General features: G+C 52.8%; 1 protein-coding gene across 3 annotated transcripts; it reads right to left on the minus strand.

Annotated features, from left to right (window-relative positions):
• Positions 1-12,437: 12,437 nt before the first annotated feature.
• Positions 12,438-22,346, minus strand: CDH16 (cadherin 16). 3 transcript variants are annotated; one of them, XM_039888897.1, is made up of 19 exons: positions 22,178-22,346; positions 21,625-21,771; positions 21,128-21,185; positions 20,756-20,899; positions 20,175-20,330; positions 19,967-20,105; positions 19,464-19,622; positions 18,442-18,638; positions 17,678-17,800; positions 17,329-17,479; positions 16,844-17,071; positions 16,673-16,749; positions 16,411-16,599; positions 16,068-16,309; positions 15,336-15,469; positions 14,323-14,565; positions 14,020-14,127; positions 13,590-13,706; positions 12,438-12,782 (listed from the first exon to the last, which is right to left on the minus strand). In XM_039888897.1, exons 2-19 carry the CDS (start codon positions 21,684-21,686, stop codon positions 12,685-12,687), a joined length of 2,625 nt encoding a protein of 874 aa, XP_039744831.1. In that variant the 5' UTR covers positions 21,687-21,771; positions 22,178-22,346; the 3' UTR covers positions 12,438-12,684. The 3 variants fall into 3 exon arrangements, with proteins under 3 accessions (XP_039744831.1, XP_039744833.1, XP_039744832.1); XM_039888899.1 differs by having other exon boundaries at positions 20,756-20,839; positions 22,178-22,345; XM_039888898.1 differs by having other exon boundaries at positions 22,188-22,343.
• Positions 22,347-22,826: the final 480 nt, after the last annotated feature.

The following is a 22,826-nucleotide window of genomic DNA, read 5'->3' on the forward strand; positions in this document are numbered from 1 at the left end:
TTTGGTTTCTTTGGTTTGAATATTCTTTTTTTAGGTCCTCAGGGTACCAGTGAGACCAGTCTTTGTTTCATTACCTTTATCTGGCCATGGAAGCTTTTAGTCTGTTCAAGAGTCCACCCAAAAGAAAAGTGTTCTCTGCAAATGTTTTGTGGCTGCTGACCACACAGGAAGTCCTCATTTAGTGTTAACCATGTGTGCAGAGACCTAAAAAAAAGGAAAAGGAAGTAAAGGCTTTTGTCGTGAGGATTTCCACACTCAGTGCCAAAGCCTGTCTGCTGGGATTTCATATTATTTAACTGAGCTTGTTAAATCTTAAATTTATGTTAATCTTAAATGAAGAGCCAGCTTTGGGGAGAGGTCTAGGCAGCCACCTCCATAGAGTTAAAGTCTCCATTTCTTCCTACCCCCACTGACTGTACTAGGTCTCATTGCCGCTGGAGTGGTACAGTTCATAAGGACTGCTCCAATGGATGCTTCTTAAAATGCAAATACATTATTATTAATTATTAATGTCATTAACATCAGTCATTAACACTTAGTGTGGACTAGGGTAAGTTGGGCCTTGAGCAGATTTGGAGGAGGGAAAGGTGGAAAGGGAGCGTCTGAAGTCTGATAAGGTTGACTAGAGGACCTATTGCCTTCTTTTGGTCATGATAAAACAGGCCTACAGGTTTAGAAACTTGCCCTTGACAACCTGATTTGAGCTAAGTTTACAGCCCATGCACTTATCCTAATACTGAGCTTTCAGAAAGGTATAGTAATTTATGAAACATCTCTTATTACCCAATTTTGGCCCCAGGTAATTTGGGATGAGGAAGAGAAGTAGATGGTGCTAAAAAGAAGCTAGATATATTTGACATATACATTCCAATATTTCATCAGTTTGGAACATGATAAAAAGGGAAAACAATTAAATTTTAAAAATTAAGCTCTTTGCATTCTTTAACTAGAGGGAGAAAGCTCATACTGTTCCTTTCTCCTGTAGAGTTTTTATTTAACTTTGCTTGATGCCCTTAAATGCCCTTAAGTATTTCCCAAGTTGACGATCCTGTGAACCGTGCATGACAGATGCTCCAAATGGCTCCCTCTGGGATGGGTGAACCTTTACAGGATTTCTATGGGTCAGAGTGTCTTTGCTCCATTGGCCCCTTACCTGACCTGCTCCACATGAGAAATCACTTGCTGGGAGGAACAGGCAGGGAGTGAGGTGGCCAGAGTTCCAGTTCTGACCTTTGCTGGCGGCGAGTAAATAGGCCGGACATGTGGAAAAGTGGTCTGTAGAGGGACTGACTTTCCAAAGCCAGCTTTATCGCAGATCGTAAATATCCCTGCCTTTCCAGGATTCTGGAAAGCCCTCATTTGCCCATCCCTGGGGTCAGGTGTGCAGAGCTAACCAAGGATGGCCCCATCCACCTGGGGCTGAGAGGCCCATGACACTGGGCACAATGAGGACGGGAAGGGGCCAGTCCAGGGAAAAAAAGCACAGAGGCGGTTCAGACCAGCAGGTCTGAGAACAGGCTCCCGGGGCATCGTGGACATAGGAATGAGAGTTGCAGTGAAGGCTGAGGGGGAGCTAGCCAAAAGTGTCTGGGAGGGCAAGGAGGAGCCCCTCAGGTGGTCTTGAGGGATGGAGAAGTGAGTAAGGCCATGCAACAACCTCAGAGGACTGTGGTGTGACTTGCTCTTCATCAGCCTGGAGAGGGGTGAAGGCAATGCAGAAAGTCCTACTTCAATCCTCCCACTTTCCCCACAGCATTATGACCAGGTATTGTTGGGCATTTGTCCTTGTTTTTCTCCTCCACACCCCCATCCCTGTCCTATTGATAGTAGAATGAGTGAGGAAGGATGGGCAGGACAAGTGGATGGATGGGTGGATGGATGGATGGATGGTTAAGGGAGGAGCAGATGAAGAAGAACTAGCAAAAGAAAGAGAGAGAGGTCAGAGAAGTAGGAGGGAAACCATGTGTGGTGGTGAGGAAGAAAAGAGAGAGGGAGAGGAATGGCCAGTACCAGAGAAGACCGTGGGTGCGGGTGGGTGGAAATGAATCATTTGCCAAAAAAAAAATCACAAAAGAAAGGCGAAGGCCACTGTGTATTCTCACGTGGGACTCAGGACACAGGGCAGGCCTGGATGGTGAAGCAGAAATGAGGAATCAGCTCTGTAAGAAAAGGCTGCCTGAGCTGCTGAGATGACCCTCTGAAACAAAGCAATGCAGCGCGTGGGGGACAAGCTGACAAGTTTCTTGACTTGGGAGGGAAGAGTATCCATGGGTTCACTTGGGGTCCCAGAGGCTTTCCTGACCCCGCACTGTTATTTGGCATGGAGAGATGGAGGAGCTGGGCCTCTTCTGAGCTCTGCTTGGTGGCTTTGTCACTAAATCCTGAGGATGGCATGATGAGAGCACCAATGGGGAGTCCTGGGCTGGCACAGGCCCTTGGCTGTGGGATTCTGTGGTGAAGCAACATGAGGCAGGAGGCTGCCTCTAGGTGTCGCTATTTGGCCATGTTGGCATCAGAAGCAGGTGGAATAGCAAGAATGTGTTCCTGAGATGAGGCCCTGAGGCTCACCCCGAGGCGGAACAGGGTCTCCCTGAGACTGCAGCCCGGAACACCCTTCAGGAAGCCTCACCAGACCCTGAACATCACTGGGGCTGGAATAAGTGTGGGGTTGGGGGAGGACACTGTCCCGTGGTTACTCAGCCCTGCCTTGTGGGGAAGAGGCTGCTTGGGTCCCAGGGTGAGCTACAGGTGGTGGGCGAATGGCTGTCACTTTTACCAGTCTCCCCCATGGTGGGTGTTCCCCTCTGTGGACTGCCCCACACCTCTGAGCCCTTTCCACTCCCATCCTCCTCCACTCCCTGCAGCCACCCTCCCAGCAGCTCTGGGGTCCATTCCCTTCTGTTCCAGCCCCAAGAATGGTCCAAACCATCTTTATCCTCCCCCACCCCAAAACAGGTTTCCCCTCCAGTCAACCCCACCCAGCACACAGCAGTCAGAGTCATCTTGGTCAGACTCAAATCTGACTATGTCAGTCTTCTCTGAACCCCTCCATGGTTCCCCATCACCCTGGGGAAAAAGCTCAGAATCATCCCCAGGCTGGTCTCCCCAGCCTCCTCTCCTCCTCCAGGCATACATTCACTACTGCCATACAGAGAAGTGTTAAAAAAGAAAAAGATGTCTCGTCTTCCCCCTACAAGCTGGAGTCACCTCTTTCAAGAGTTGGGCTGGCCCCCCTGGTCACCCTAGGGATGGAACCTGGAACCCTCCACCTTTTGCTCCTTGTGGTAGTTTTGAGGATGACCACAAATGCTCTTCACATCAAGTGGTGGGGTCTAATTCCCCTCCTCCCGAAACTGGGCTGGCTTTAGCAACTTGTTTCTAACCAATTGAACACAGCAAAGTGACACTGGAGATTGACAAAGTTAATGTGCAGCGAAGTCTTGATAATTGGTGAATCTGATAGAGGGTTGTGACAGTTAATTTTATGTGTCAACTTGACTGGGTTAAGGGATGCCCAGAGAGCTGGTAAACGTTATTTCTGGGTATAGCTTTGAAGGTATTTCTGGAAGAGATTAGCATTTGAATCAGTAGACTGAGTAAAGAGGTAGATGGGCATCGTCTAATCCACTGAGGGATAGAACAGAACAGAAAAGCAGAAGGAAGAGAAAATTTTCTCTCTGTTGAGCTGGGACATCCTGCCTTAGGACAGCTGGTGCTCCTGGTTCTCAGGACTTTGGACTCTAACTGGGACTTACACCTTTGGCTCTTTGGTTCTTAGGCCTTCATATTTGGACTGGAACCACACCGCTGGTTTCCTTGGGCCTCCAGCTTGCAGACAGCAGACTGTGAGACTTCTCGGTCTCTATAACCACATGAGCCACTCCCCCATAATAAATGTCACAACCGTATAAGGCAAATATTATGAACACATTTTACAGATGGTGAAACTGAGCCTGGAGACGTTAAATAATGTGCCCAAATAAAAGCAGAGTTGAGTTTCGGACCCTGGTGTCTGACTCCAAAGCTGCCTATTAGCTGTCATGGGATTGCTGAGCCATCATGCAATTCTGTCAAATAGCTATTCATTTAATTAAAAAACAAAACAAAACAAAAACATGCTCTCTATGCTCTCCAAAAGCCTGGAAGGAAAGTGTGAGCTGTTGGTCAGTCCATGGAAGCATTCTAGCAAAAGTTGAGGGAACACTTGGCAAGATGTAAATTTGGTAGACTATGGGTGGTCCAACCCTGAGGCTGGGCCCTGTGCTTGTGCTTTGGGAGGACAAGAGCAGGTGGAAGCTAAGGGGGCAGTGGTGGTCTTGAGCAGGAAGGAGGGACCAGCAGACAACGACCTGCTCTGGTCCTCTGACCCTGTGAACTTGGACTACTCTCTGATCCCTCTCCCTGCCCTGGGCCTAGCAATTCTGGCTTGGGGGAAGAGCCCAGAACTCACCAAACAGTGAGGCTTGCTCTCCTTCCCAGCGCCTGTCGGAATTTCTCTAAGAAAGAGAGAGACAAAGAGAAAGAGAGAGAGACAGAGACAGAGAGAAAGGAGTGGGAGGAGGAGAGGGAGAGAGAGGAAAAGGGAAGGAGAAGGAGGGAGAGAGGGGGAGGGAGGGTCAGGCAACTTCACAAGGGGATTTGAACAAAAATGGTCATGGCTCTTGTGTTTGTTAAGAAAGAGAAACTGGACACTACTGACATGTCCTTCTTCTACATACTAGACAGATTCTGGTGTATCCATCCTGGTGGACTTTACAAGTAATAGTGAAAAAGAAAGTGACAGAAGAAGATCTGTATTATTTGACAGGAAGCTGCTAAATGTAAATACTTGTAAATGAGGAGGTGGAGTGGGAAATCAGATTACAAAACAGAATGTACACTGTGACCCCAAGTTGAAACCCTTCCCCCAGCCCTCACGCACACCCCTCCATCAGCTCCCTCGTGACTTACCCCATTGGTCAGGGGGCCAGCTGGTGGGGGAGGGGACCACAACTATATTGGGAAGGGGATGAGATCACCCAAAGGCTGGCAGATTTAGAACTGGGTAACTTTTTCCACCCATGTGGCTCTCAGAGACTTCTGTACTGGGTTATAAATCTTGGTGCCGGCCTGCAGGGTGGAGGGTGGCCTTGTTCCAGCTCCCCAGGAGTGGAGATGGTGGCCGAAACTGTATAGGGTACAGGAAACTGTATAGGGTACAGGTGCCGGGCTGAAGTTGAGATAAAATGGCAGAGTAGGTCTGGGGTTCCCCGGGCCCAATTGGGACCCTAACGAACCCGGGAGAAACCCTGATGGGAGTTGCTGTGGAGGGAAGAGGCCTGGGCTGGGAGGGGAAAGGGGTCTAATTCTAGCTCAGCAAATAACTGAGTTCATTCCAACTCCCACCCTTGACCTCAGTACCCATCAGACACCCTCAAATCTGTGCTCCGGCCTCTTGGAAATGTCACAGTGTGTCCCTATCCTCTGGGCTTTTGCCCAGGCAGTTGTCCCGGCCTGGCTACCCTTCCCCACTCCAGCGGCTTTTGTCAGCCCTCACCCCTGAGCTGGGTCAGGTGCCATCTCTCCCCAAGTCAGTGTCCATCATATTGGCTTGTTCATGTTTATTGGAGTGATCTTGAGAGCAAGGGCTGACTCCAGGGAAAAATGCTAGGACATGGTAGATGAAGGAAAAGGAGGATCCCTAGAAGGGATGGGGGTCAAGAGAGGACCAACGGTGTGTCCAGCACTGTTTTGTGCCAGGGCCTTGAGGAAGACCTCAGAACTTCAGGCTCCCCATACTCCACAGCAAACAGCAAGAGAATGTGGTGTGGGCACCCTGACCTGGACTTTGCAGGCGAGAAGCGGGATCTGGGCAGAACCGGAACGAGCCGGAACATCCCCTCCTGAGCCTGACCCTGAGCAGCGCAGCCGAGAATGGAATTCTCCAGCTGGATGGAGTTGTTCCTGGAAAATCCCCACAAGCCTTTCCAGAAACGTGCTTTTGTACTTGACTCTGGCTCCTTCAGATTGGCAGGGAGGGGGGCCCTTTTGGCAGCTGGGCTACTCAGGCAAGGACCTTGCTTTCTCTGAACCCCTGGGCCTACACTTTGGGATGGCCAAAGTGGAGATTCACAAATCCGTTGAGCACTGTGAGCTTCACAGAATTCTCTCAACACACCTTGGGAGGCAGGGATCAAGGTCCCCAACGTTTGAGAAGAAAGCTTGTGCCCAAGGTCATATAGCTGAATCAGGATTCAAGGCCTACCCATTGAGGGTTGGCCTGCATGTGGCCCACCCCATTCAGGACTCTCAAAAGAGCGGGGCGAGCCCTCAGACTGAGGATGCCACTTCCAGCTCAGTCCTACTTGACTGAGCCTGTCCTGGCCTGGTGCCTGCCACTCTCAGAATAACCTTGGTGGTTCTGGGCACAGATCATTAGCCACCTGGGACCTATTTTTGTTCTTCGGGTAAGAAGGAAGTCTCACCTTGTGCAGTAACCACTTGGGGCGAAGGTGGAACATGTGACCTACCCCTAACCCCAACTGACCTTGTGGTCCTGCTAGGAAATGGCCCCAGAAGAGAAGGGGGAGGCCTGGCTCAGCCACTCTCCCTTTCTCTCCCTGCCTCGCCACTTCCCAGAACCTGGCTTTCTACCCCATCCCCAATTCTTGGCAGCCCACACTCTTCCCCTAAACCCTAACACTCTGACCAGAAAGCCAAGAGCATCTTCATTTATCTTTATGATCCATTGCTAAATCTTACCCAACTGAACGGCCAGAAAATTCTTTCTCACATCTAGCTTTGGAAACAGTCCATTTCCTTAGGTCCCAGCTAGAGGGTTCTAGACCAAGTTCAGCAGCCATCTGGGGATCCAGCATCTAGAACTCAGCTTTGAGAATCTAGGGCCTGGAATCCTATGGGGTAGCACTTAATAGTATTTCAGGAGATGACAGAAGCTATGGGCATACCACAGACACTCTGAAAGAGCAAATACAATCTCAAGGGTCATGGACCCCAAAAGCCATTTATAGAGGGATGATCCCTGAGGGTTGGACCCAGATGTACATAAAGGAGCACCCTAAGAGTCTTGAAGGGGCCCCTTTCTGCTGAAACCAGGTGCGTGGTGGGGAGGAATATTGTGACCTGTACTCAGAATATAAGATAAATACATTAAAAAAAGACTGGATGGAAACCTGATAAAAATGTTACTATAACCTCAAAAACAAGAATGGCTATAACTGTAATGACAATAATAATGTAACTATTCTCATTTTTCCAGAGCCAATTATGAGCCAGCCCCTGTGCTAAGTAAGGGTTTTGCTTATATTATCTTAATTAATCCCCACAGTGTGCTCCTTCCTGTCTCCGCGGCCAGAGGCCTATGGGGTGAGCTCTATAAATGAGGATGGTTTTTGCCAGGTCTGCAGCTTCCCTGGAGTTAGACAGATGGACTCTCAGGCCCGATATACAGGGAATGCTGTGTCCTCCCTGCTTTTAGCGTTGAGTGTAAGAGGGCATGGCTGGCCCCCTTGGGGATGCCTTTGGGGAGCCAGCCAGACCCACTGAGCTGACCCCGGCCCCCATTTGGCCCTCTTCCTCTAGGCGTTGGAGCTTGAAATAGAGGCCGTTTGAGAGCTGACAATCAAAGGGCAACTAAAAAAAGTTCCCTCAGTCTGGGCTCTGTCGCACACAGCTCTTAGGGCCTATTTTCGGGGAGAGGGTGTCGACGTGCCAATGGAAAATCCATGGGGCGGGAGTCTCCAAGGTGGGGGACCCATGTGCCTCCCTCTCCCCATCCTGGACCCCAACCCCTGAGCACATGTGCATGAGCGTGCGTGCGCACACACACACACACACACACACACACACACACGCACACACATACTTACAACCCTTAGCTCCCTTTCCCAACTGTTGAACTTTGTTACCCTTGCAACAGCCCCAGAAAAGAATGAGGAAACTGAAGCTCAGAGAGGAGAAGCAACTTGCCCAAGGTCACACAGCCTGGAATTAGGCAGGACAGTGGCCAGCCTGGGCTTCTGTGGCTCACAGTACAGTGCTCTCCCCATGGAGGCAGCCCTTGCCTATTGCCTCACTGGGGAAACCAACACATTGTCTTCTAGGGCATCGAAAACTCGAAGATGGTACATTCTGGGTTGGCCTATGTAGGAAGCCGAGGGTGACTCGAGGGTCTCGATGACCACATGAGAAGAAATCCCACTGAAAACCCCAGGCCAGCTCTAATGGGACCTTGCCTGGCTGAAGGAGAGGTAGCTGGTGCAGGGCCTTGTCCCAGGTGAGCCCATCCCCCCACCCTGTCGCTGTGACCACCTTACTGCCCCCCTGCTCAGGCCTCCAGAGCCTTGCAGCCCCTGCCAAGTTTCCAGGGAATGTGTCAGATAAGGGGCTGGTGCTCATGACTCCCTCCTACCCAGCCACTATCTCTGACCCTGCCACCACCAAGTGGGTAAGAATAGCAACAGCCCAATGAGTGGGCGTACACATAGCAACAATACAACAATGTCTTCAGGCAGGCAGCTTGGGCCTTCAGATTGAGAACAGATCTCCAGGTCCCGCTCCCCATCCGTTTCCAGCCCCATCTGGCTCCCCCACTGTCCTGGGCCTGAAGCCCTGCAATGCCTTATAATAAAGCACCAAGCTTCATCTTCTGCCACTGCTGCCTTGGGGGAGGGGACCTGGAGGAGAGCACACTGCCTTGTTGATCCTAGTGTGGGACTAGAGCCCTGACCTCCACTGAGAATCTGTGTGACCTGAAGCTGGAGACTGTCCCTCTCTGGGCTCATAAGTGGGGAAAGGTGGCACAGCGGCCCTATGCAGCATGGGAAATAGTCAGCAAGGCCTCTCCTGGTGCTAGGGCTCCTCATTGTCCTGGTAACCGCAGCCTGGCCGGGCTACTGAATACCTCTGCAAACTCTGACCTTTTGACATCCTGGTCAGTGGGTATGTGGATGGGGTAAACGTGTGGGAGCTCCTGAGATATGATCACAGGGTGGAGGGCATATTGTGGCTGAGTCCCCTCTATGAGGCTCCCTGTGACACTCCTGTGGGTGTGCTCCATTGTGTTGCAGAAGCGTGCAAGGGTAGCCGCATTACTCTGAGGGAAGAGGCTGTTGTCATGGAACCTGGAGTGAACGTCATTGTGACATCCGAAGCAAGATCTAGGGAGTCTTGTGTCCAAGTTCTTGAGTCACTGCGACACCTGGCGGGTAATCAAAGGAGCTGAGTCCCTCAGTTCCTGCGTCAGTGGCCCCTGTAGCTTTGACAGCCTGACTCACTGCGTGGGTCAGACCAGACCCAGGCCCCTCCCCCAGCCTCCTCACCCCTCCTCTTCCAGCCCCCTTGCTCTCCTCATCTTCCTCCTGTTCTCTTCCCCTTGACCCTCAAGCTTACTGCTTGTCTCCCCCCATGTCCCACTCTAACCCAAGGAGGCTTATGAGATGCTAGGGAAGGGGAGGAAGAGAGGGGCTGAGGTGAGTTCCTGGCATTCTTACACATTGTGACATAGGCACCAGGCAGACCAGACTTAACATACACTTACACAGACACACACCTGATGGAGGGACAGGCCCCCCAAGAAGTCTCCTAGCTCAGTCTGTCAACATTAGCCCTGCCAGGTGGGCTCCCACACCCCTGTAATCCCTTGGGTCCTCTCATATTTCTGAGGCTCTCTCCTTAGGAACATGCTATCCTGCAGCAGCAGGAGGTCTAGAGGTGAGATAAGAGGACGAATCTCTGCCGGAGGCCCAGGCTAGAGTTGTGGGATGGGTATAGGTGGGTGTGTGTGGGGTCGGGGTCTCCGAGGTCTCAAGATTGTTTCTTTCTTTGTGAGTGAGGGCCAGACTGACCTCTGGGCCTCTCCCTTCAAGAGCCCTAATCACTGGAGCTGGAAAAAATTTAAAAATATCCTCATGTTTACATTCTTTCCAAGCCCGCCTCCTGATCCTCAGTGCCGGGTCCCTTTGATCTGGCCCTGTGCCTCTGAAAGGGGCCTGGGAGAGAGGGAGCATAAGTTCCCCACAGGGGTGGACTCTGACACTTCCTTCAGCTCCAGACCAGTCCAAATGCTGTAAGACCCCTCAACATCACCCAAAGAGGGTCACCCAGCAAGGCTACGTGGTGGCTGGAATTGGGGCCCCTCTCCACACTCACTCCCAAAAGTCTGGACCTCATGTTCTGTACTAAATGTGTTTTGAGGGATTAGCTCATGTAGTCCTCCCAATAACTCCATTTAAGTGAGGCCCATTTTATCAACAAGTAAACCTAAGCTCAGAAAGGTGAATTGACTCACCTGAGAACACATAGCAAGGATTAGGCAGAGCATGAATTACATGTTCTTCTACCTACACTGAGCTGCCAGTTACCACCTACCTTTTGCCCTAGCAGGGTCTAGGCCCTGCCTGCCTGCAGAGGGCCTCATTAATGTGACTCTCCACAAGCACTTGCGGTCCTACCACCAAGCCCACAAACCAGTGCTATCTTCATGTTTCTCTCCCTCTGTGACCCAGGAGAAGCCACACCCCTCTCTGACTCTTACTTTCCTCTACAGATGGAATGAAGATCACAGAGGAGGCTCCTAAGATGCTCAGGGAAACTGAGCCTGTTTCATTGGAGATTGTGGACCTTGTGGTCAGCCTCAGCACTGACACAATCAGAGAATGGCCTGGGGTTTGAAGGCCCCCCCCCAAAAAAAAGGCCCTCAAACTGAAGCAGATGCTTTGATTTGCCCTGGTACCCTGTCATCGACTTTTTCCTTTGTTGCTGCCCCACCCACTCAAGTCACTTCAACTCATGTATTTTCCATTCACTATCCACTCCACCCACCCATCCACCCATCCACCCAACTACCCAACCATCCATGCACCAACACACTCATTCAACCACTTATCCACCTATCTACCTATCTATCCATCCAGAACGAGGACCTGGAAAGCAGGTGATTTCAGGGTCCCAGCTCAAGTGCCGCATTCCACTGGCTGGATGAACTTGGGAAGATCCCTCCAACTCTTTGCAATTCATTTTCTCAACTTTATAAGGAGTTGGCTGGGATGATCTCTAAGGCCCTTCTGGGAGATCTTGTGGGAGCTGAGACCAGCTGAAGGCTGTGGACACTTCTAGAGCAGTTACTCAAATCTTGACCAGACAGACCCACCTTGTGTCCTGCTTCCAAGACTCCTAGTTGCAGCCCTTAACCTCTCTGATCTTCAAGATCCTCCACTGGAACATGGGGCCAATAATCCCGCCCTTACAGATTGATGGGAAGATTAGATGAGATGCTGCCTTTGAAGAGCTTTGTACCCTAAAGACTTCTGAGTGGATGCAGGTCAAACAGATGAACCTGGGAGATGGTCAAGAAGCTCTGCTTGAACCACAGTAGTCGGCAAAGCCTCCAGTTTTGGGGCCAGGGCCCAGGATGGGATCATCCTCAGAGACCCTCTCTGGTTTGGGGATCCTGGCTGAGTCTCCCAGCCTTCCCCAGGCCAACTAGGATTCCAGCCCCATCTCTCTTGGTCCCCATCCCACAGAATCTGCCAGGAGTGAAGCAATTATCTCCTAAAAATAGGGCCTGGGCCTCACTGAGGTTGTTTTTCTCCCCTCCCTGTGATTTACTCTCATCAGCTGAGGGTGCCTGGGACAGCAAGTCCCATCCTGGCTCCCCAGAGACCCTTGGGATGGGGTCATGGAGAATCAGCATGTGTCTGGAGTCAGTCAAGGGTCAGGGATTAGAGGTCAGTCTGGAGGTGCAGTCAGGGCTCAGCAGGCACCAGGTCTGTGGTTTAATTTTGGGCCAGTGACTGGGGTTCACCTGAGGCAGGAGCAGCCACGGGGGTTTCCATCTGAATGATTCCCCCTTCTCTGATTTTCTGCAGACTCACTATGCACTCACCACCCTGTGTGTGAAACCCAAAGGTGTCTTGAGGCTGGCACGGAGGCAAAAGGACCCATTTCCAGCTTTACTTCTTCTGTTACAGCCCCTTGGGGTCCTCACGATTCCTGCCCAGACCCCTCCTGAGACTAAGGGACCTCTACCCATCCCCGTGTGCAGGTGACTCATGTACAGAAACACGAGTGTGCTCACTCATGAGCACAAGACATGAACTCACAAGGTGCCCTCCTGCAGCAAAGATGATATACAGAAAAACACAAAAATGACACTCTCAAAGACACCTTCCTCAACCATTACCTGGACAGAGTTGACTCATCCAGGGTCTGTAGCCAGTAGTCTCCAAGTCCCCATGGAAATGACCCACCCTGCTCGAGCCTTGAGGTCTCACCAAGAACACATATGATGCCCCTATGACTTTCCCTACAGGGGACTCAGGCTTGTCCCTCAAGCCCCCAGACCCTTCTATGCAGCAGGAGATGGGGAAGAAATGAAGGGGCAGGTGGACACAGGAAACACGCACATGCCCATGGACACTTGGGCACAGGCACAGCAGTCCTTTTGGGCCCATGCCCAGCTCTCTGAGGCTTTATTATTGGACAAACATGAGCTATTTGGAGTGCTCTTGTGGGCAGCTCATGAAGTCAGCGTTCAGACAAGTCTTGTGGTGTTGCCTCCACCCCAGGGCAGTTGAAAGTGCTTCTCTTCTGTCCTGGCCCAATGGAGCTGCAGTGCTGGGCCCTCTCCCAGTGGATTCAGATGGAGCCAGAGGCCAAACTCCCAGTGGAGGCTGCCTGGATCATTCAAACCGCTGCCTTCAGGGGCACACTGTCCACTGGCTGATCAAGGTCCTTCTTCCTCGACAGGGTCAAGTGGGTGAATATGAGGATGAGGAAGATGCCTGAGGGGCCCAAGAGGGATGGGTCAGTCCTCAGAAGGAGCTGTGGAACTGGTCCACCACTAGAGACTTCCTGCTATTGATATTGGTTTAATAAGGAAGCAGCGTTTCCCAGACAGCATCCCCAAGGCTGGGCTGGTGGGACTCTGTGCTTCTGGTACCTGGAAGCCCTCCTGCCAGGCACACTGAGGCTACCCCAGAACCCTGCCTCCAAGGTCCCCTCCTCTGGGGAACAGTTTGGGAGGGGGTCATCTGGGAGCCAGTGACTTGTTCCCATGGACCTCTGAGAGAAAGGGACATTGTAGCATTATGCTAGAACCAGCCAAGAAAACTGGCCAGGAAAAAATTTAGTGGGGAGCTAAAGATAAAAGGGGAATGGAGAGGGAGACTTAGATTAAAGGACTTAAGCTAGAAAGACCTGGGCTCTGCCACACGCTGGCTGTGTAACCGTCTACAAGCCACTTAACCTCTCTGAGCATCAGGGACCTCCTCTGGAAAATGGTGACATGCCAGGATCTACATCACAGGGTTGTGGGGCTGATTCAATATGATAATCTTATGCTTGGCACAGAGCCTGTCACAGAATCATTGTGTAATAATATAACTTTAACGCCGTTATCATGATGACAAGGAAGAATATGCTAACAGGAGGCAAGAGTATAATGACTATGGGAGTTGGCTGGGGTGGGGGGTGGGAGGTTTCTTCTCCAGCCTGGAGGGCATCATGGGAACAGGGGCACTGTTTATCTGGAGGCTGTGTCTCCACCCATGCTGTCACCCTCCCTCACAAAGGAGCCCAACTTCCATTACCTATTGCCATCAGGGTGCTCATAAGGATGCCCACCGCTGACAGCTTCGTGGGCATGCCCTTCATGCGGCCCACCTTGCGCATGCACTCTCTCTCCACATTGCAGCGGCACACGATCACTGGGGACAGTCAGGGGTGGAAGAGAAGGGTGGAGGGGAAGAGCTCCCCAGTTGCTCAGAGCCCCAAGCCGGGCCCAACTGGCTGGTATGTATGTATGTGTACGTTCATGCACATGTATGTATTCGTGTGTGGGGAGGGGTGCAATGCTCCTCAGTGTGTGTGCCTGCATAAACATGAGTCTGTGTGTCCAGCCAAAAATGTGCAGGTGTGCACAGGCATTTGCTGTCCATAGGAGCCTGCATGCATGTGTGTGTACCCAGCCCGTCACCCTGCATCCTTCTCTGTAAGGCCACACAGAAGCCCTGGCCTCACCTCGGACCGGGAGCTGCCACATCTGGCCATTACGGCTGACAACTACGGGGACTACATGTTCACGTGGCTCCACCCAGTGCAGGGCCAGGGCGAGGTAGGCATGGGAACCTGTTGGCACCATAAGCAGTGATCAGAGTCACTAGCCTGGACAGGCTTCTTGGGGGCTGCTCTCCCTAGATCCAGCCCCATCCGCACGGTGGAAAGACATCTCACTTCCCAAGCGCCATTCCCCACCCCCCACCATTCCCCCCCCCCCCCACCCCTGCCTGGGTCATAGCCCCTCCCCTTTCCCCCACCACACACCATTGAGAGCCTGGAGGCGCCAATCCCGCTGCACAGTAGGGTTGGGACCAAGGGCAAAGCTGTAGGAACTGTGACCGCCAGCCTGGTCAAAGTCCTCACTGGGTCCACTGACAATCACGCCATGGTTCTGGCGAGGTGTACAGAGGTGTCGAGTGGGCACAGGGGCCAGAGTTGGGAGCGGGGCAGAAGGGGACTTCAGAAAGTGGATCACGACGGTCACGGACGTGCTCAGTGTTGGCTCGTCTGCAGAGGAGGCAGTGCTGAGCCCTTCTGAGCCCTTGTGGGGGTGGGGTGAGTCCAGAGTCCTTAGGCTGGTCCCTTTCCCCACGGCCCATCAGTCTTACCCTATTTGATTCCCCTGCCATACCCGCTCCCTCCACTCTACCCATTCCTCTCCATCCCCATCATTGTCCCCATGCCAGTCTATTCCTCACAATGCCCTTCACCCCTTTCACTATCCAAATAGCTGCCATGCCTTTCTGTGCCTTTCTGGATGCCAGGCTAGCCCTCACCGCCACCCCCACCCCCCACCAGTCCCACTGCTGGTACCAGGACCCAACAATGTGGATGTGCCCTGACTGTAGAGCTCACCCCTGGACAGCTTAACTCAGAGCTAAAACGTGCCTCCCTGACATACCCGCCCCTGGGCTAGCTCTTTATCCTGCCAAAGTGGTGTTTGGAGTCGTCCACACCTGACCTCAGTGTCCCATTCAGGCTCACCTCCTGGCACACCCGCCCAGCCCTTTACCCTCTGCTGTCAGCCTGTGTCTAAAGCCGACACCCTGAGAGGCCCTCTGGGGCTAAGGGGCAGTGTCTAGCCACGAGGGTGGTCTGAGGGGAAGACCAGGCATTCTCAGAGAGGGACACTGGACCCAGCCCCTCATCCCTCCCTCCTAACTGGGGTAGAGTTGATGTCTGCAAGGGCCCCGGGGAGGCAGCTTGGTCTTGCCTTTCCATCTGTCTGTCTGAGGTTTGTCTCCCTCCCAGAGGCCCCCATTGCTGCCTGGCCATACCTGCATCCCGGGCCTCCACAAGCACTGTGTACATGTCCCCAGGCTGGGCGCCCTGAAGAGGCCGGGCGGTGTGCACCTCCCCAGAGACCTCTTTGATGCAGAGCCAGCCCTCTGAGTCATTAACCAGGGAGAACCTGAGGCCCAAAGAAGATGGAGAGTGGGGAGGCACTGGTACCATATATCGGGTCTTGCCCAGAGATATCCAGGGCCTTGTGACCTGCTCAAGTTCCACATCCTCTCTGTGACTTAGAGGCAGCAGCAGTGCCCAGGGTGCCTAGTCTCTCTACCCAGCTTCAGGGACTTGTTGAGGGCCAAGGCTTGACCCAAGGATGCTGTGGATGGGGAAGGGATTCTCAGAGTCTGGGGGGCTTGGTTCAACTTCACTAGTCCCAGGTCATCCCACAAAGGGGCCAGGATGGGGCCAGAGCCTGGGAACAGCCTTGTCTAAGCTAAAGTCTGGATGGGGGGCGGCTGGAGGAGGTCCTGTTCAGATAATATGAGGAGGCATTATCTGAGCTCTCGTAGGGTCCAAACGCCCCTCTCCCTGTCCTATCCAGCTCATCCAGCCCTGATATCCGCCACCCCCACCCCAGGAGTCACAACCTTGGCATGAGCCACAGTTTGAGGAATATTCCAGACCATAGATAATGTGAGTCACCTCTGAGGCCTTGGAATTATCCCTGGAGAGCAGGGGACATCTAGCTCAGGTAAGGGGCTGGGCTTTTGGCTCACCTGAGGGGACTGCTCATGGGGTCTGAGGGCTGGATGGTCAGCAGGAGGGAGCCGGCTGGGGTGCTGACTGGGACATTGGCTTCATAGCTCTCTTGGTCCAACTTAGGGGGTGGCGTCACCCTCTCCACCAGCAGAGTCACCGTGGCTGTGGCTCCAGGGCCTGGGCCTGGCCCCACCAGCTCTGCTACGCTCCGCACAACCACCAGCAGCATGTGACTTGGAGCTGCCTCATAACTGAGGTTCTGGAACCAGTGGGGCCTGGGTCACTGTGTGGGCCAGGGTATGGCACACTTGTATATGCATGTATGGGTGTGTATACCCCTTAACCACTCCTGCCCCTTACCTTGAGGAGTCGCAGTTGGACATGACCAGAATCTGGTTCCCAAGCTAGGCCAAAGGTCCCATCCACATCCCCTGCCTCAATGGCAAAGTCCATGAGGCGGAAGGCAGGCTCAAGGTCAGCATCAGTGGCCACAAGTGTGGCCACCAAAGTTCCAGGCTCTGTGTCCTCGGGGAGGCTTATGGGACCGATCTGGAGATATGTGGAGGGGCCGTGAGTCTCCCATCAGTACCTTCCCAAGGTCTCTTTTTCTCCTCCTGCTTACCTGGGAAGTGGTGAACTCTGGAGCATGGTCATTGATGTCCGTGATCGTGACAGAGACCTCACACGTGCTGCTGAAGCCTGAGGCAGGGGAGGGCATGTTGAGGAGGCCAGGATAGAAACAGAGGGGACAAGGAGCCTGAGTCGTCATCAGGGTCACCATCAGGGCACTTACCACCCTCTGCTCCTCCTAGGTCAACAGCCAGCACTTGAAGCAAGATATTCTGGCCAGCGTGGAGCGGGAGAGCCCCCAGTGTCACACTGCCAGAGATGGAGTCTAGCTTGAAGGCACTCCTCTCTGTCCCCTTCTCAGGCTCAGGGCTCAGCAGCTGGTATACAACGTGAGAATTGGGGGAACCAGGGGCATCCATGTCCTCTGCCAGCAGCTTAGTTACCTTGGTGCCTGCAAAGACAGCACTCACTTGGGTGAGAGCAGGGCCCAGCCTGGAGGCCTTATGTCACCCACTCCTCTTTTGTGCTGGACTGAATCTGAGCTTGTGTGTCTGTGTGTGTGTGTGTGTGTGTGTGTGTGTGTGTGTGTGCGCGCGCGCGCGCGTGCTGTGGAGGGACAGTGAGGCTGGCCCCAACCCAAAGAACAAGATGGGATTGTTCATAAGGACTTGACCCTTCCCCCAGCTCCTGACAAAGACCATAGCCCACCTGGGGGGCTGAACTCAGGGATGCTGATTGGGGTACCACGTGGGGGGCAAACAGGCATGTTGTCATTTTCATCCATCACCACCACCTGCAGCTCCAGAGGTTCTGTGTAGTCCTCACCACGGGTATTCTGAGCCCGCACCTGGAGCAGGTACTATAGTGGGCAATGGGAGGCTTCAAATGAAGGCCAAGGGCAGCTTCAGCCTGGCCTGGGTCTGGGTGGCCAGCTCCAGATCTTCTGGGTGCTCTTTCACTGCCTCAGTGCCTGTGGGGGATGTGACACCCCCAGAAGCCAACCAGACAGTGACCAAGCACCCCTTAGTCTGCCCTCCTGGCTTCCCCCTCACCTCACCTCAGCCCAGGCTTCTCGGTCCAGCTCTCCGGTCACATAGAGTTTCCCCTCTGCATCCACATCAAAGGGTCCAGGGGGCTGGCTCTCCAGGTGATAATGTACATTCCCCCCACTCCAGTGTACCTGGGAGAGGGACGCAGAATGGGGGCACCCCAGGACAAGAAGCAGGAACAGTCTGTGTCAGTCCTTATTGCCCAACTGTTCCCGGATGAGGAGCCTGGGCCCAAATTACTATGTGACCCAAGGCAAGTTGCTATCCTCCTTGGAGTCCAGGTAGGGTCCTTCTGTTTGGAGCACTTGTGGTTGTAGCAGTTCCATGGTGGCCTTGCCATGATCCAAGCCTGGACCCTACCCAAAGTGCCTGAATGACAAGGTTGTTTGATTTTCTGCCCTCTCAGGCTGGGCCTGACCCCAGGGCATTCCTAGAAGAGGCCTGAGACATTCCTGGCCTGGGTGACAATCCCCATGGCAGCAGGAAAGTGGCAGCTGTTGTCCCTGAGGAAGCCTGGGGCAAGTTCAGGAGGTCAGAGCACAGAGCAGTGCCTGTCAGAGAATAGCAGGTGAAGGGCTGTGGGCCTGGTCCCAGGGCCTTGAATGTCCTACTACTTGATGAAAACTGATGCAGACAGTGGAGGGAGGAGCACAGGTAGATGAAGATGAGAAATCAAGCTGGGCCCCAGACCCACCCTCCAAATTCCCATGAGACTCAGGCTCAGCTGTACCATCCATGGGGCTACTTCAGCTGCTGACAGCCACTTACTCACCTGAGCAATATGGTGTGGGTACAGAACTTTGAGATTCTCTGCCAGGTGGACAGGATCTAGGGGCACCCAAGTGCTCTCTACTACAGAGACATCTATGGTGGCTGTGGCCTGGTGGCCTGAGGCCTGGTCACCCATATCCTTGACCTGTACCAACAGCTGGTAGGGTCCCTCCAGGGCCTGGTCTAGGCTCGTGCTCCCTAGAAGGGGCAGGGGGCTCAGATGAGTAGGGTGCTAGGGAGAAGGGGTTCAGAGCATCTTTTTCAACAAAATACTAAACACAAAGCCAAGCATATGGCAGGTGTTCGGGATATTCCCTTGGCCAAGTCATGAGAAGGACATATAACGCTATTGTGAGCATCCAACTGGGACTTGATAGTTTGCAAAGTCACTTTCACATCTATTCACACAATGAATGATTGATGAACTGGTTGAGTGGATCACCAGGATGTGGGGAGGAGTACATGGGTGGACGGGTAGATGAGTAGATGACTGGTTGGATGAATGGATGGTTGACTAGGTGGGTGGATGTGGGTTTGGGAAGCAGTAAAATGGATGGGGATTTGGATGTGTTTGGATGGATGTTTGGATAGACTGACTGCATATGTGGTTGGGTGGTAGATGAGTGAGTGGTTGGTTGGCTGGGTGGGTGTCTAACTGACTTTTCTTTCTATTCTCAGCCCATGGCTCTGGTCTGAAATCCCAGGTCCAGGTCTTTCTTGCTGTCAGTCGAAAGGTCTCCCAGCAATGTCCTAGGCTATAAACCCTCAGATCTCTCCTATCTTTGTTCCTTAGGCCTGGCTTTCCAGAGTGCAGGGCTGAGAGACTCCATCCACAGGCTTTCTTAACTCTCCATGCATTGTCCTACCTCCATGCATGGTTTATACATGGCCTTTTGTCTTGCTACTCTCTCCGCCTAGAATGTTCTTTCCTCTTTTATTTTTCAAGCTCTAACCCATTCTTCTATTACCATCTTCCCCAGCTTTCCCTGACCCTCCCCCACATCACACCCAGCTCAGGCTCACCCTTGAGGCTGAGGGCCAGAGCCCCCAGCTGAGGCTCCAACTGGAACATGTCTGGGGAAGGCTTAGCTGGGGCCTGGTTCAGGATGTGGAATCGAAGATCTGAGTTGGCTGTGCCTGGCTCATCCCTGTCCGAAGCCTCAAGGAAGAGGAAGGGAATGCCTAGTGTGTATGAAGAGGACAAGCTTAAGGATTAGGGAGGGTGGGAGAGTCTGCCATGCCTCCCTATCTCTCCCTGGTCCTTCCTTCCATATCCGCCATTATATCAGGACTCAAGGTGAGCCATGGCTTTTTACCCCACTTTGCAGATGAGCAAACTGAGGCCAGCATGGATGAGACTCACCTGAAGACCTTCAGTGGGGTACAGATGGGACAAAAATGGGAGGCAGCAGCTTGGACTCTGGCTGCCCTGTCCCTATCCTGACTCTCTGGCCATCTTTTTACTTTTTGTTCTCCTGTCAGTGCCCACCTGACCTTGCTGTGAGCTGGCCACCCTTGGCACTCACCAGGCCTGGTGCCTTGGCTCAGCTGAATTCTGTAGATAGCCTGGGAGAAATGGGGCACCTGGTCATTCTCATCCTTCACATGCACAAGCACAGGCTGTGGGCCCCACAAGACACGTCCATCCTCAGTCTCCAGGGTGACCTGCATGGAAAGGTAGTCAGTGCCCTGCCCTGACTTCACTGCTCTCCCCTACACCTGACCCAGCCCTACCTGTAGCTGGTACTCTGCTTGTTCCTCTCGGTCCAGGGGCTTGGTCACCAGCAGGAAGCCAGACTCTTGATCCACAGCAAAGGGGCCCTTAGCTGCCATGCTTAAATTTCCTGACAGCACAATCTGGCCCTCAGCTTCCCCACGGGGCAGAGGCAGCTAGAAACGAGGGATAGACATGAGGGGAGTAGGGGCCAGGCCTGGGGGATGGCCTCTCCACCCAATGGCCCTATTTTATATGTGAGAAAGTTGAGGCTCAGAGGGGGCTAGCACTTGCCTGAGGTCATACAAGTAGTAACAGGACTGAGAGTCAAAGCCAGAGCTCTTTCCCTTGCACCTGATGCCCCCTAATACTCCCCACCCTTCTTCCTAAAGTCTGAAACTCTTCCCCCAATACTTCATTTTTTTTTAACTTAAAGTTCTACTTTCTTAGGGGATTAAAATCTTTCCAGTTATGCACACTATATCGCATATTCTCTGGAGGGCAGAGGTTAAATGTGAGCTGAACAAGAAGAGAAGGAAATGCTGAAGGCAGAGGAAACAGAACTTGGGGAGAGGGCAACCCATCTAACATTCAAGCTCACCTTGGTCAGGTACAAAGGAAAATTTCCACCATAGTTTTCCGGGACTTCCACATATAGCTCTGTGGGCTGGGCCTCAGGGAAAGCCTGTAGGAGGGTTCTCACCTTGTCACCAGGCTCTATCTTCCTGCCATGGCTGCTGGGGACCTGACAGGGAGGGAAATTTCTACCCCTTCCCTGGGCCTGGCCATACCATGGCCTGTTCGCCCTTGGGCCTTTGACTTCATGATCCCACAATAGGCCTATAGCCAGCTCCGATTCCCTCCCCCAACTACTACCATCCATGGTCAGTGTAACTGGTCCAGGTGGAGTGGGGGACAAGGTTGTCAACCCCCAAAGCCAGGACCTAAAGGAAGAGAGCAGGGCCCAGCTCACCTGGGGGAAGTAGAGGCAAAGCAGCCACAGCCAGGCAGGGACCATGGTCAGGACACGCCTGAGGGACATGGCAGTAAGGATCCAGCCCAGATCAGTGGACAGGGGGGTCCCTTCCATCACCCTCCCCTTAGAAAATATTCCTCCCCTCATCCCCACTCAGCCCCAGGCTTTGGCTTCTCCAAGCCCCACAGCATGTAAGTGTCCCTCCTTCTTTGGCTAGACTTCCTCCTATTTAGTCACTGTGAGGCAGGCAGCCTGGCCTCTTATCCCCTGTCCTTCTATGCTGCCCCAGCAACTCTCAGAGGTGCCCCTCCCTCTCCTACCCACTTGGACACTGCCACCACCCATTCCTACCCTTTCCCTTGCTTCAGCTTATTCTAAACGTACAGCCAGAGAGACCTCATGATAGACCGGCCTCTTCCTCCTCCCCTTACAAAGATCTATGGCACCCCATTGCTTGCAGGGTAGCATGTAGCTGCTCTACCAGGCCCACTCACCAAGGCCCCCGGCTGCAGTCACCCTGCTGCTTCTTGGTTCTTGTCCCCACAAAGATCATCATGGGAGTTTCACCTTTAGATCTTTGTCTCCTTCCCACCTTAGCCTCCCCAGTTCGCGGATCTCAAAGTGGTAATTTCCCAGCAGCCCTGAAAATCACAAAAGTTTGAAGTTAGAAAGACACTGATGACTCTGAGGGTCACTTCCTGTCGTTCCCTCATGTTGCAAGCAAGTCCTAAAGGACAGGGCCTGACCAAGGTCGCAGAAGATTAACCGCAGGCACATTTCTCCTGGAACAGAGGATTCTCGGTTCAGGGTCTCCAGGACTGTTCTTCCTTCCACTGCCATCCTGCAGATTCAGAGTCCCCTCAGGGCAGGGGACCTGCCCTCATCTTGGCATTTTCCAGCACTCAGCATGGAGCTGGGCACACAGAACACGGACAACCACTCCAATCTTCCCTGGACAACTGGAGGACAGGGCAGTGTTTCTCTTTCCCCAAGACACACCCCACCTCAGCCCTGCCCATCCCCCACCCCCAACTCCCAGGTCCTCACCTGCTGGTACCTAAGACTGGCTCCCTTGGTCCAGCAGCTAGGCAAAAGAGCTCTTTCTCCAAGGAGCACTGGCCAGGCCGGGTAGGGCGGGGTGGAGTACAGCAGGGCAGGCACTTGAGCAGGTAGGCGGTCTAGCCACTCTAGCTCAGGAGTAGAAAACACCACTGGGCCCACTGCAGCAGGCCTGGTCTGCCCAGCCCCCCAAGTTACTCATTAACTTTGGAAAGCTGGGGGCTGCCTAGCATCCATGACTGCCAGCCCCGGGAGGTGTGGCGATCTTAGGCCTGGCACTCCTCCTGCCCCTGCACAGCTCAGTGAGCACTTCTTAGTCTTCTGGGCTTAGACGCTGTGTCTTCGGTTCCGAATCCTCAGATTCAACCAACCATGGATTGAAAATATTTGAAAAAGAAATTGTTACATTATTGCTGGTGTGTCCTATATAATGAGGCTTATAATGTTTGAGTCTGTACTGAACATGTACATACTTTTTTCCTTGCCATTACTCCTGAAACAATACTGTATAACAACTATTTACATAGCACTTACATTGTATTAGGTATTGTAAGATGATTGAAGTTTTAGATATTATAAGATATTTGCAAGATTTATTAAGTATTATAGAGATGATTTAAAGTATACAGAAGGATTG

This window comes from Pteropus medius, unplaced genomic scaffold (genome assembly GCF_902729225.1).
Source record: "Pteropus medius unplaced genomic scaffold, Ma_sr-lr_union100, whole genome shotgun sequence".
In the NCBI taxonomy this organism is placed as follows: domain Eukaryota; kingdom Metazoa; phylum Chordata; class Mammalia; order Chiroptera; family Pteropodidae; genus Pteropus; species Pteropus medius.

What these genes read in the sequence shown, in the direction of transcription:
- CDH16 (XM_039888897.1), bottom strand. Translation starts at nt 21,686, where the DNA reads ATGATGATCTTTGTGGGGACAAGAACCAAGAAGCAGCAGGGTGACTGC. An exon ending in AAGCAGAGTACCAGCTACAG is followed by an intron (nt 20,106 to 20,174) that starts GTAGGGCTGGGT and finishes CTTTCCATGCAG; the next exon opens with GTCACCCTGGAGACTGAGGA. An exon ending in TCTGGCCCTCAGCCTCAAGG is followed by an intron (nt 18,639 to 19,463) that starts GTGAGCCTGAGC and finishes TGCCCCTTCTAG; the next exon opens with GGAGCACGAGCCTAGACCAG.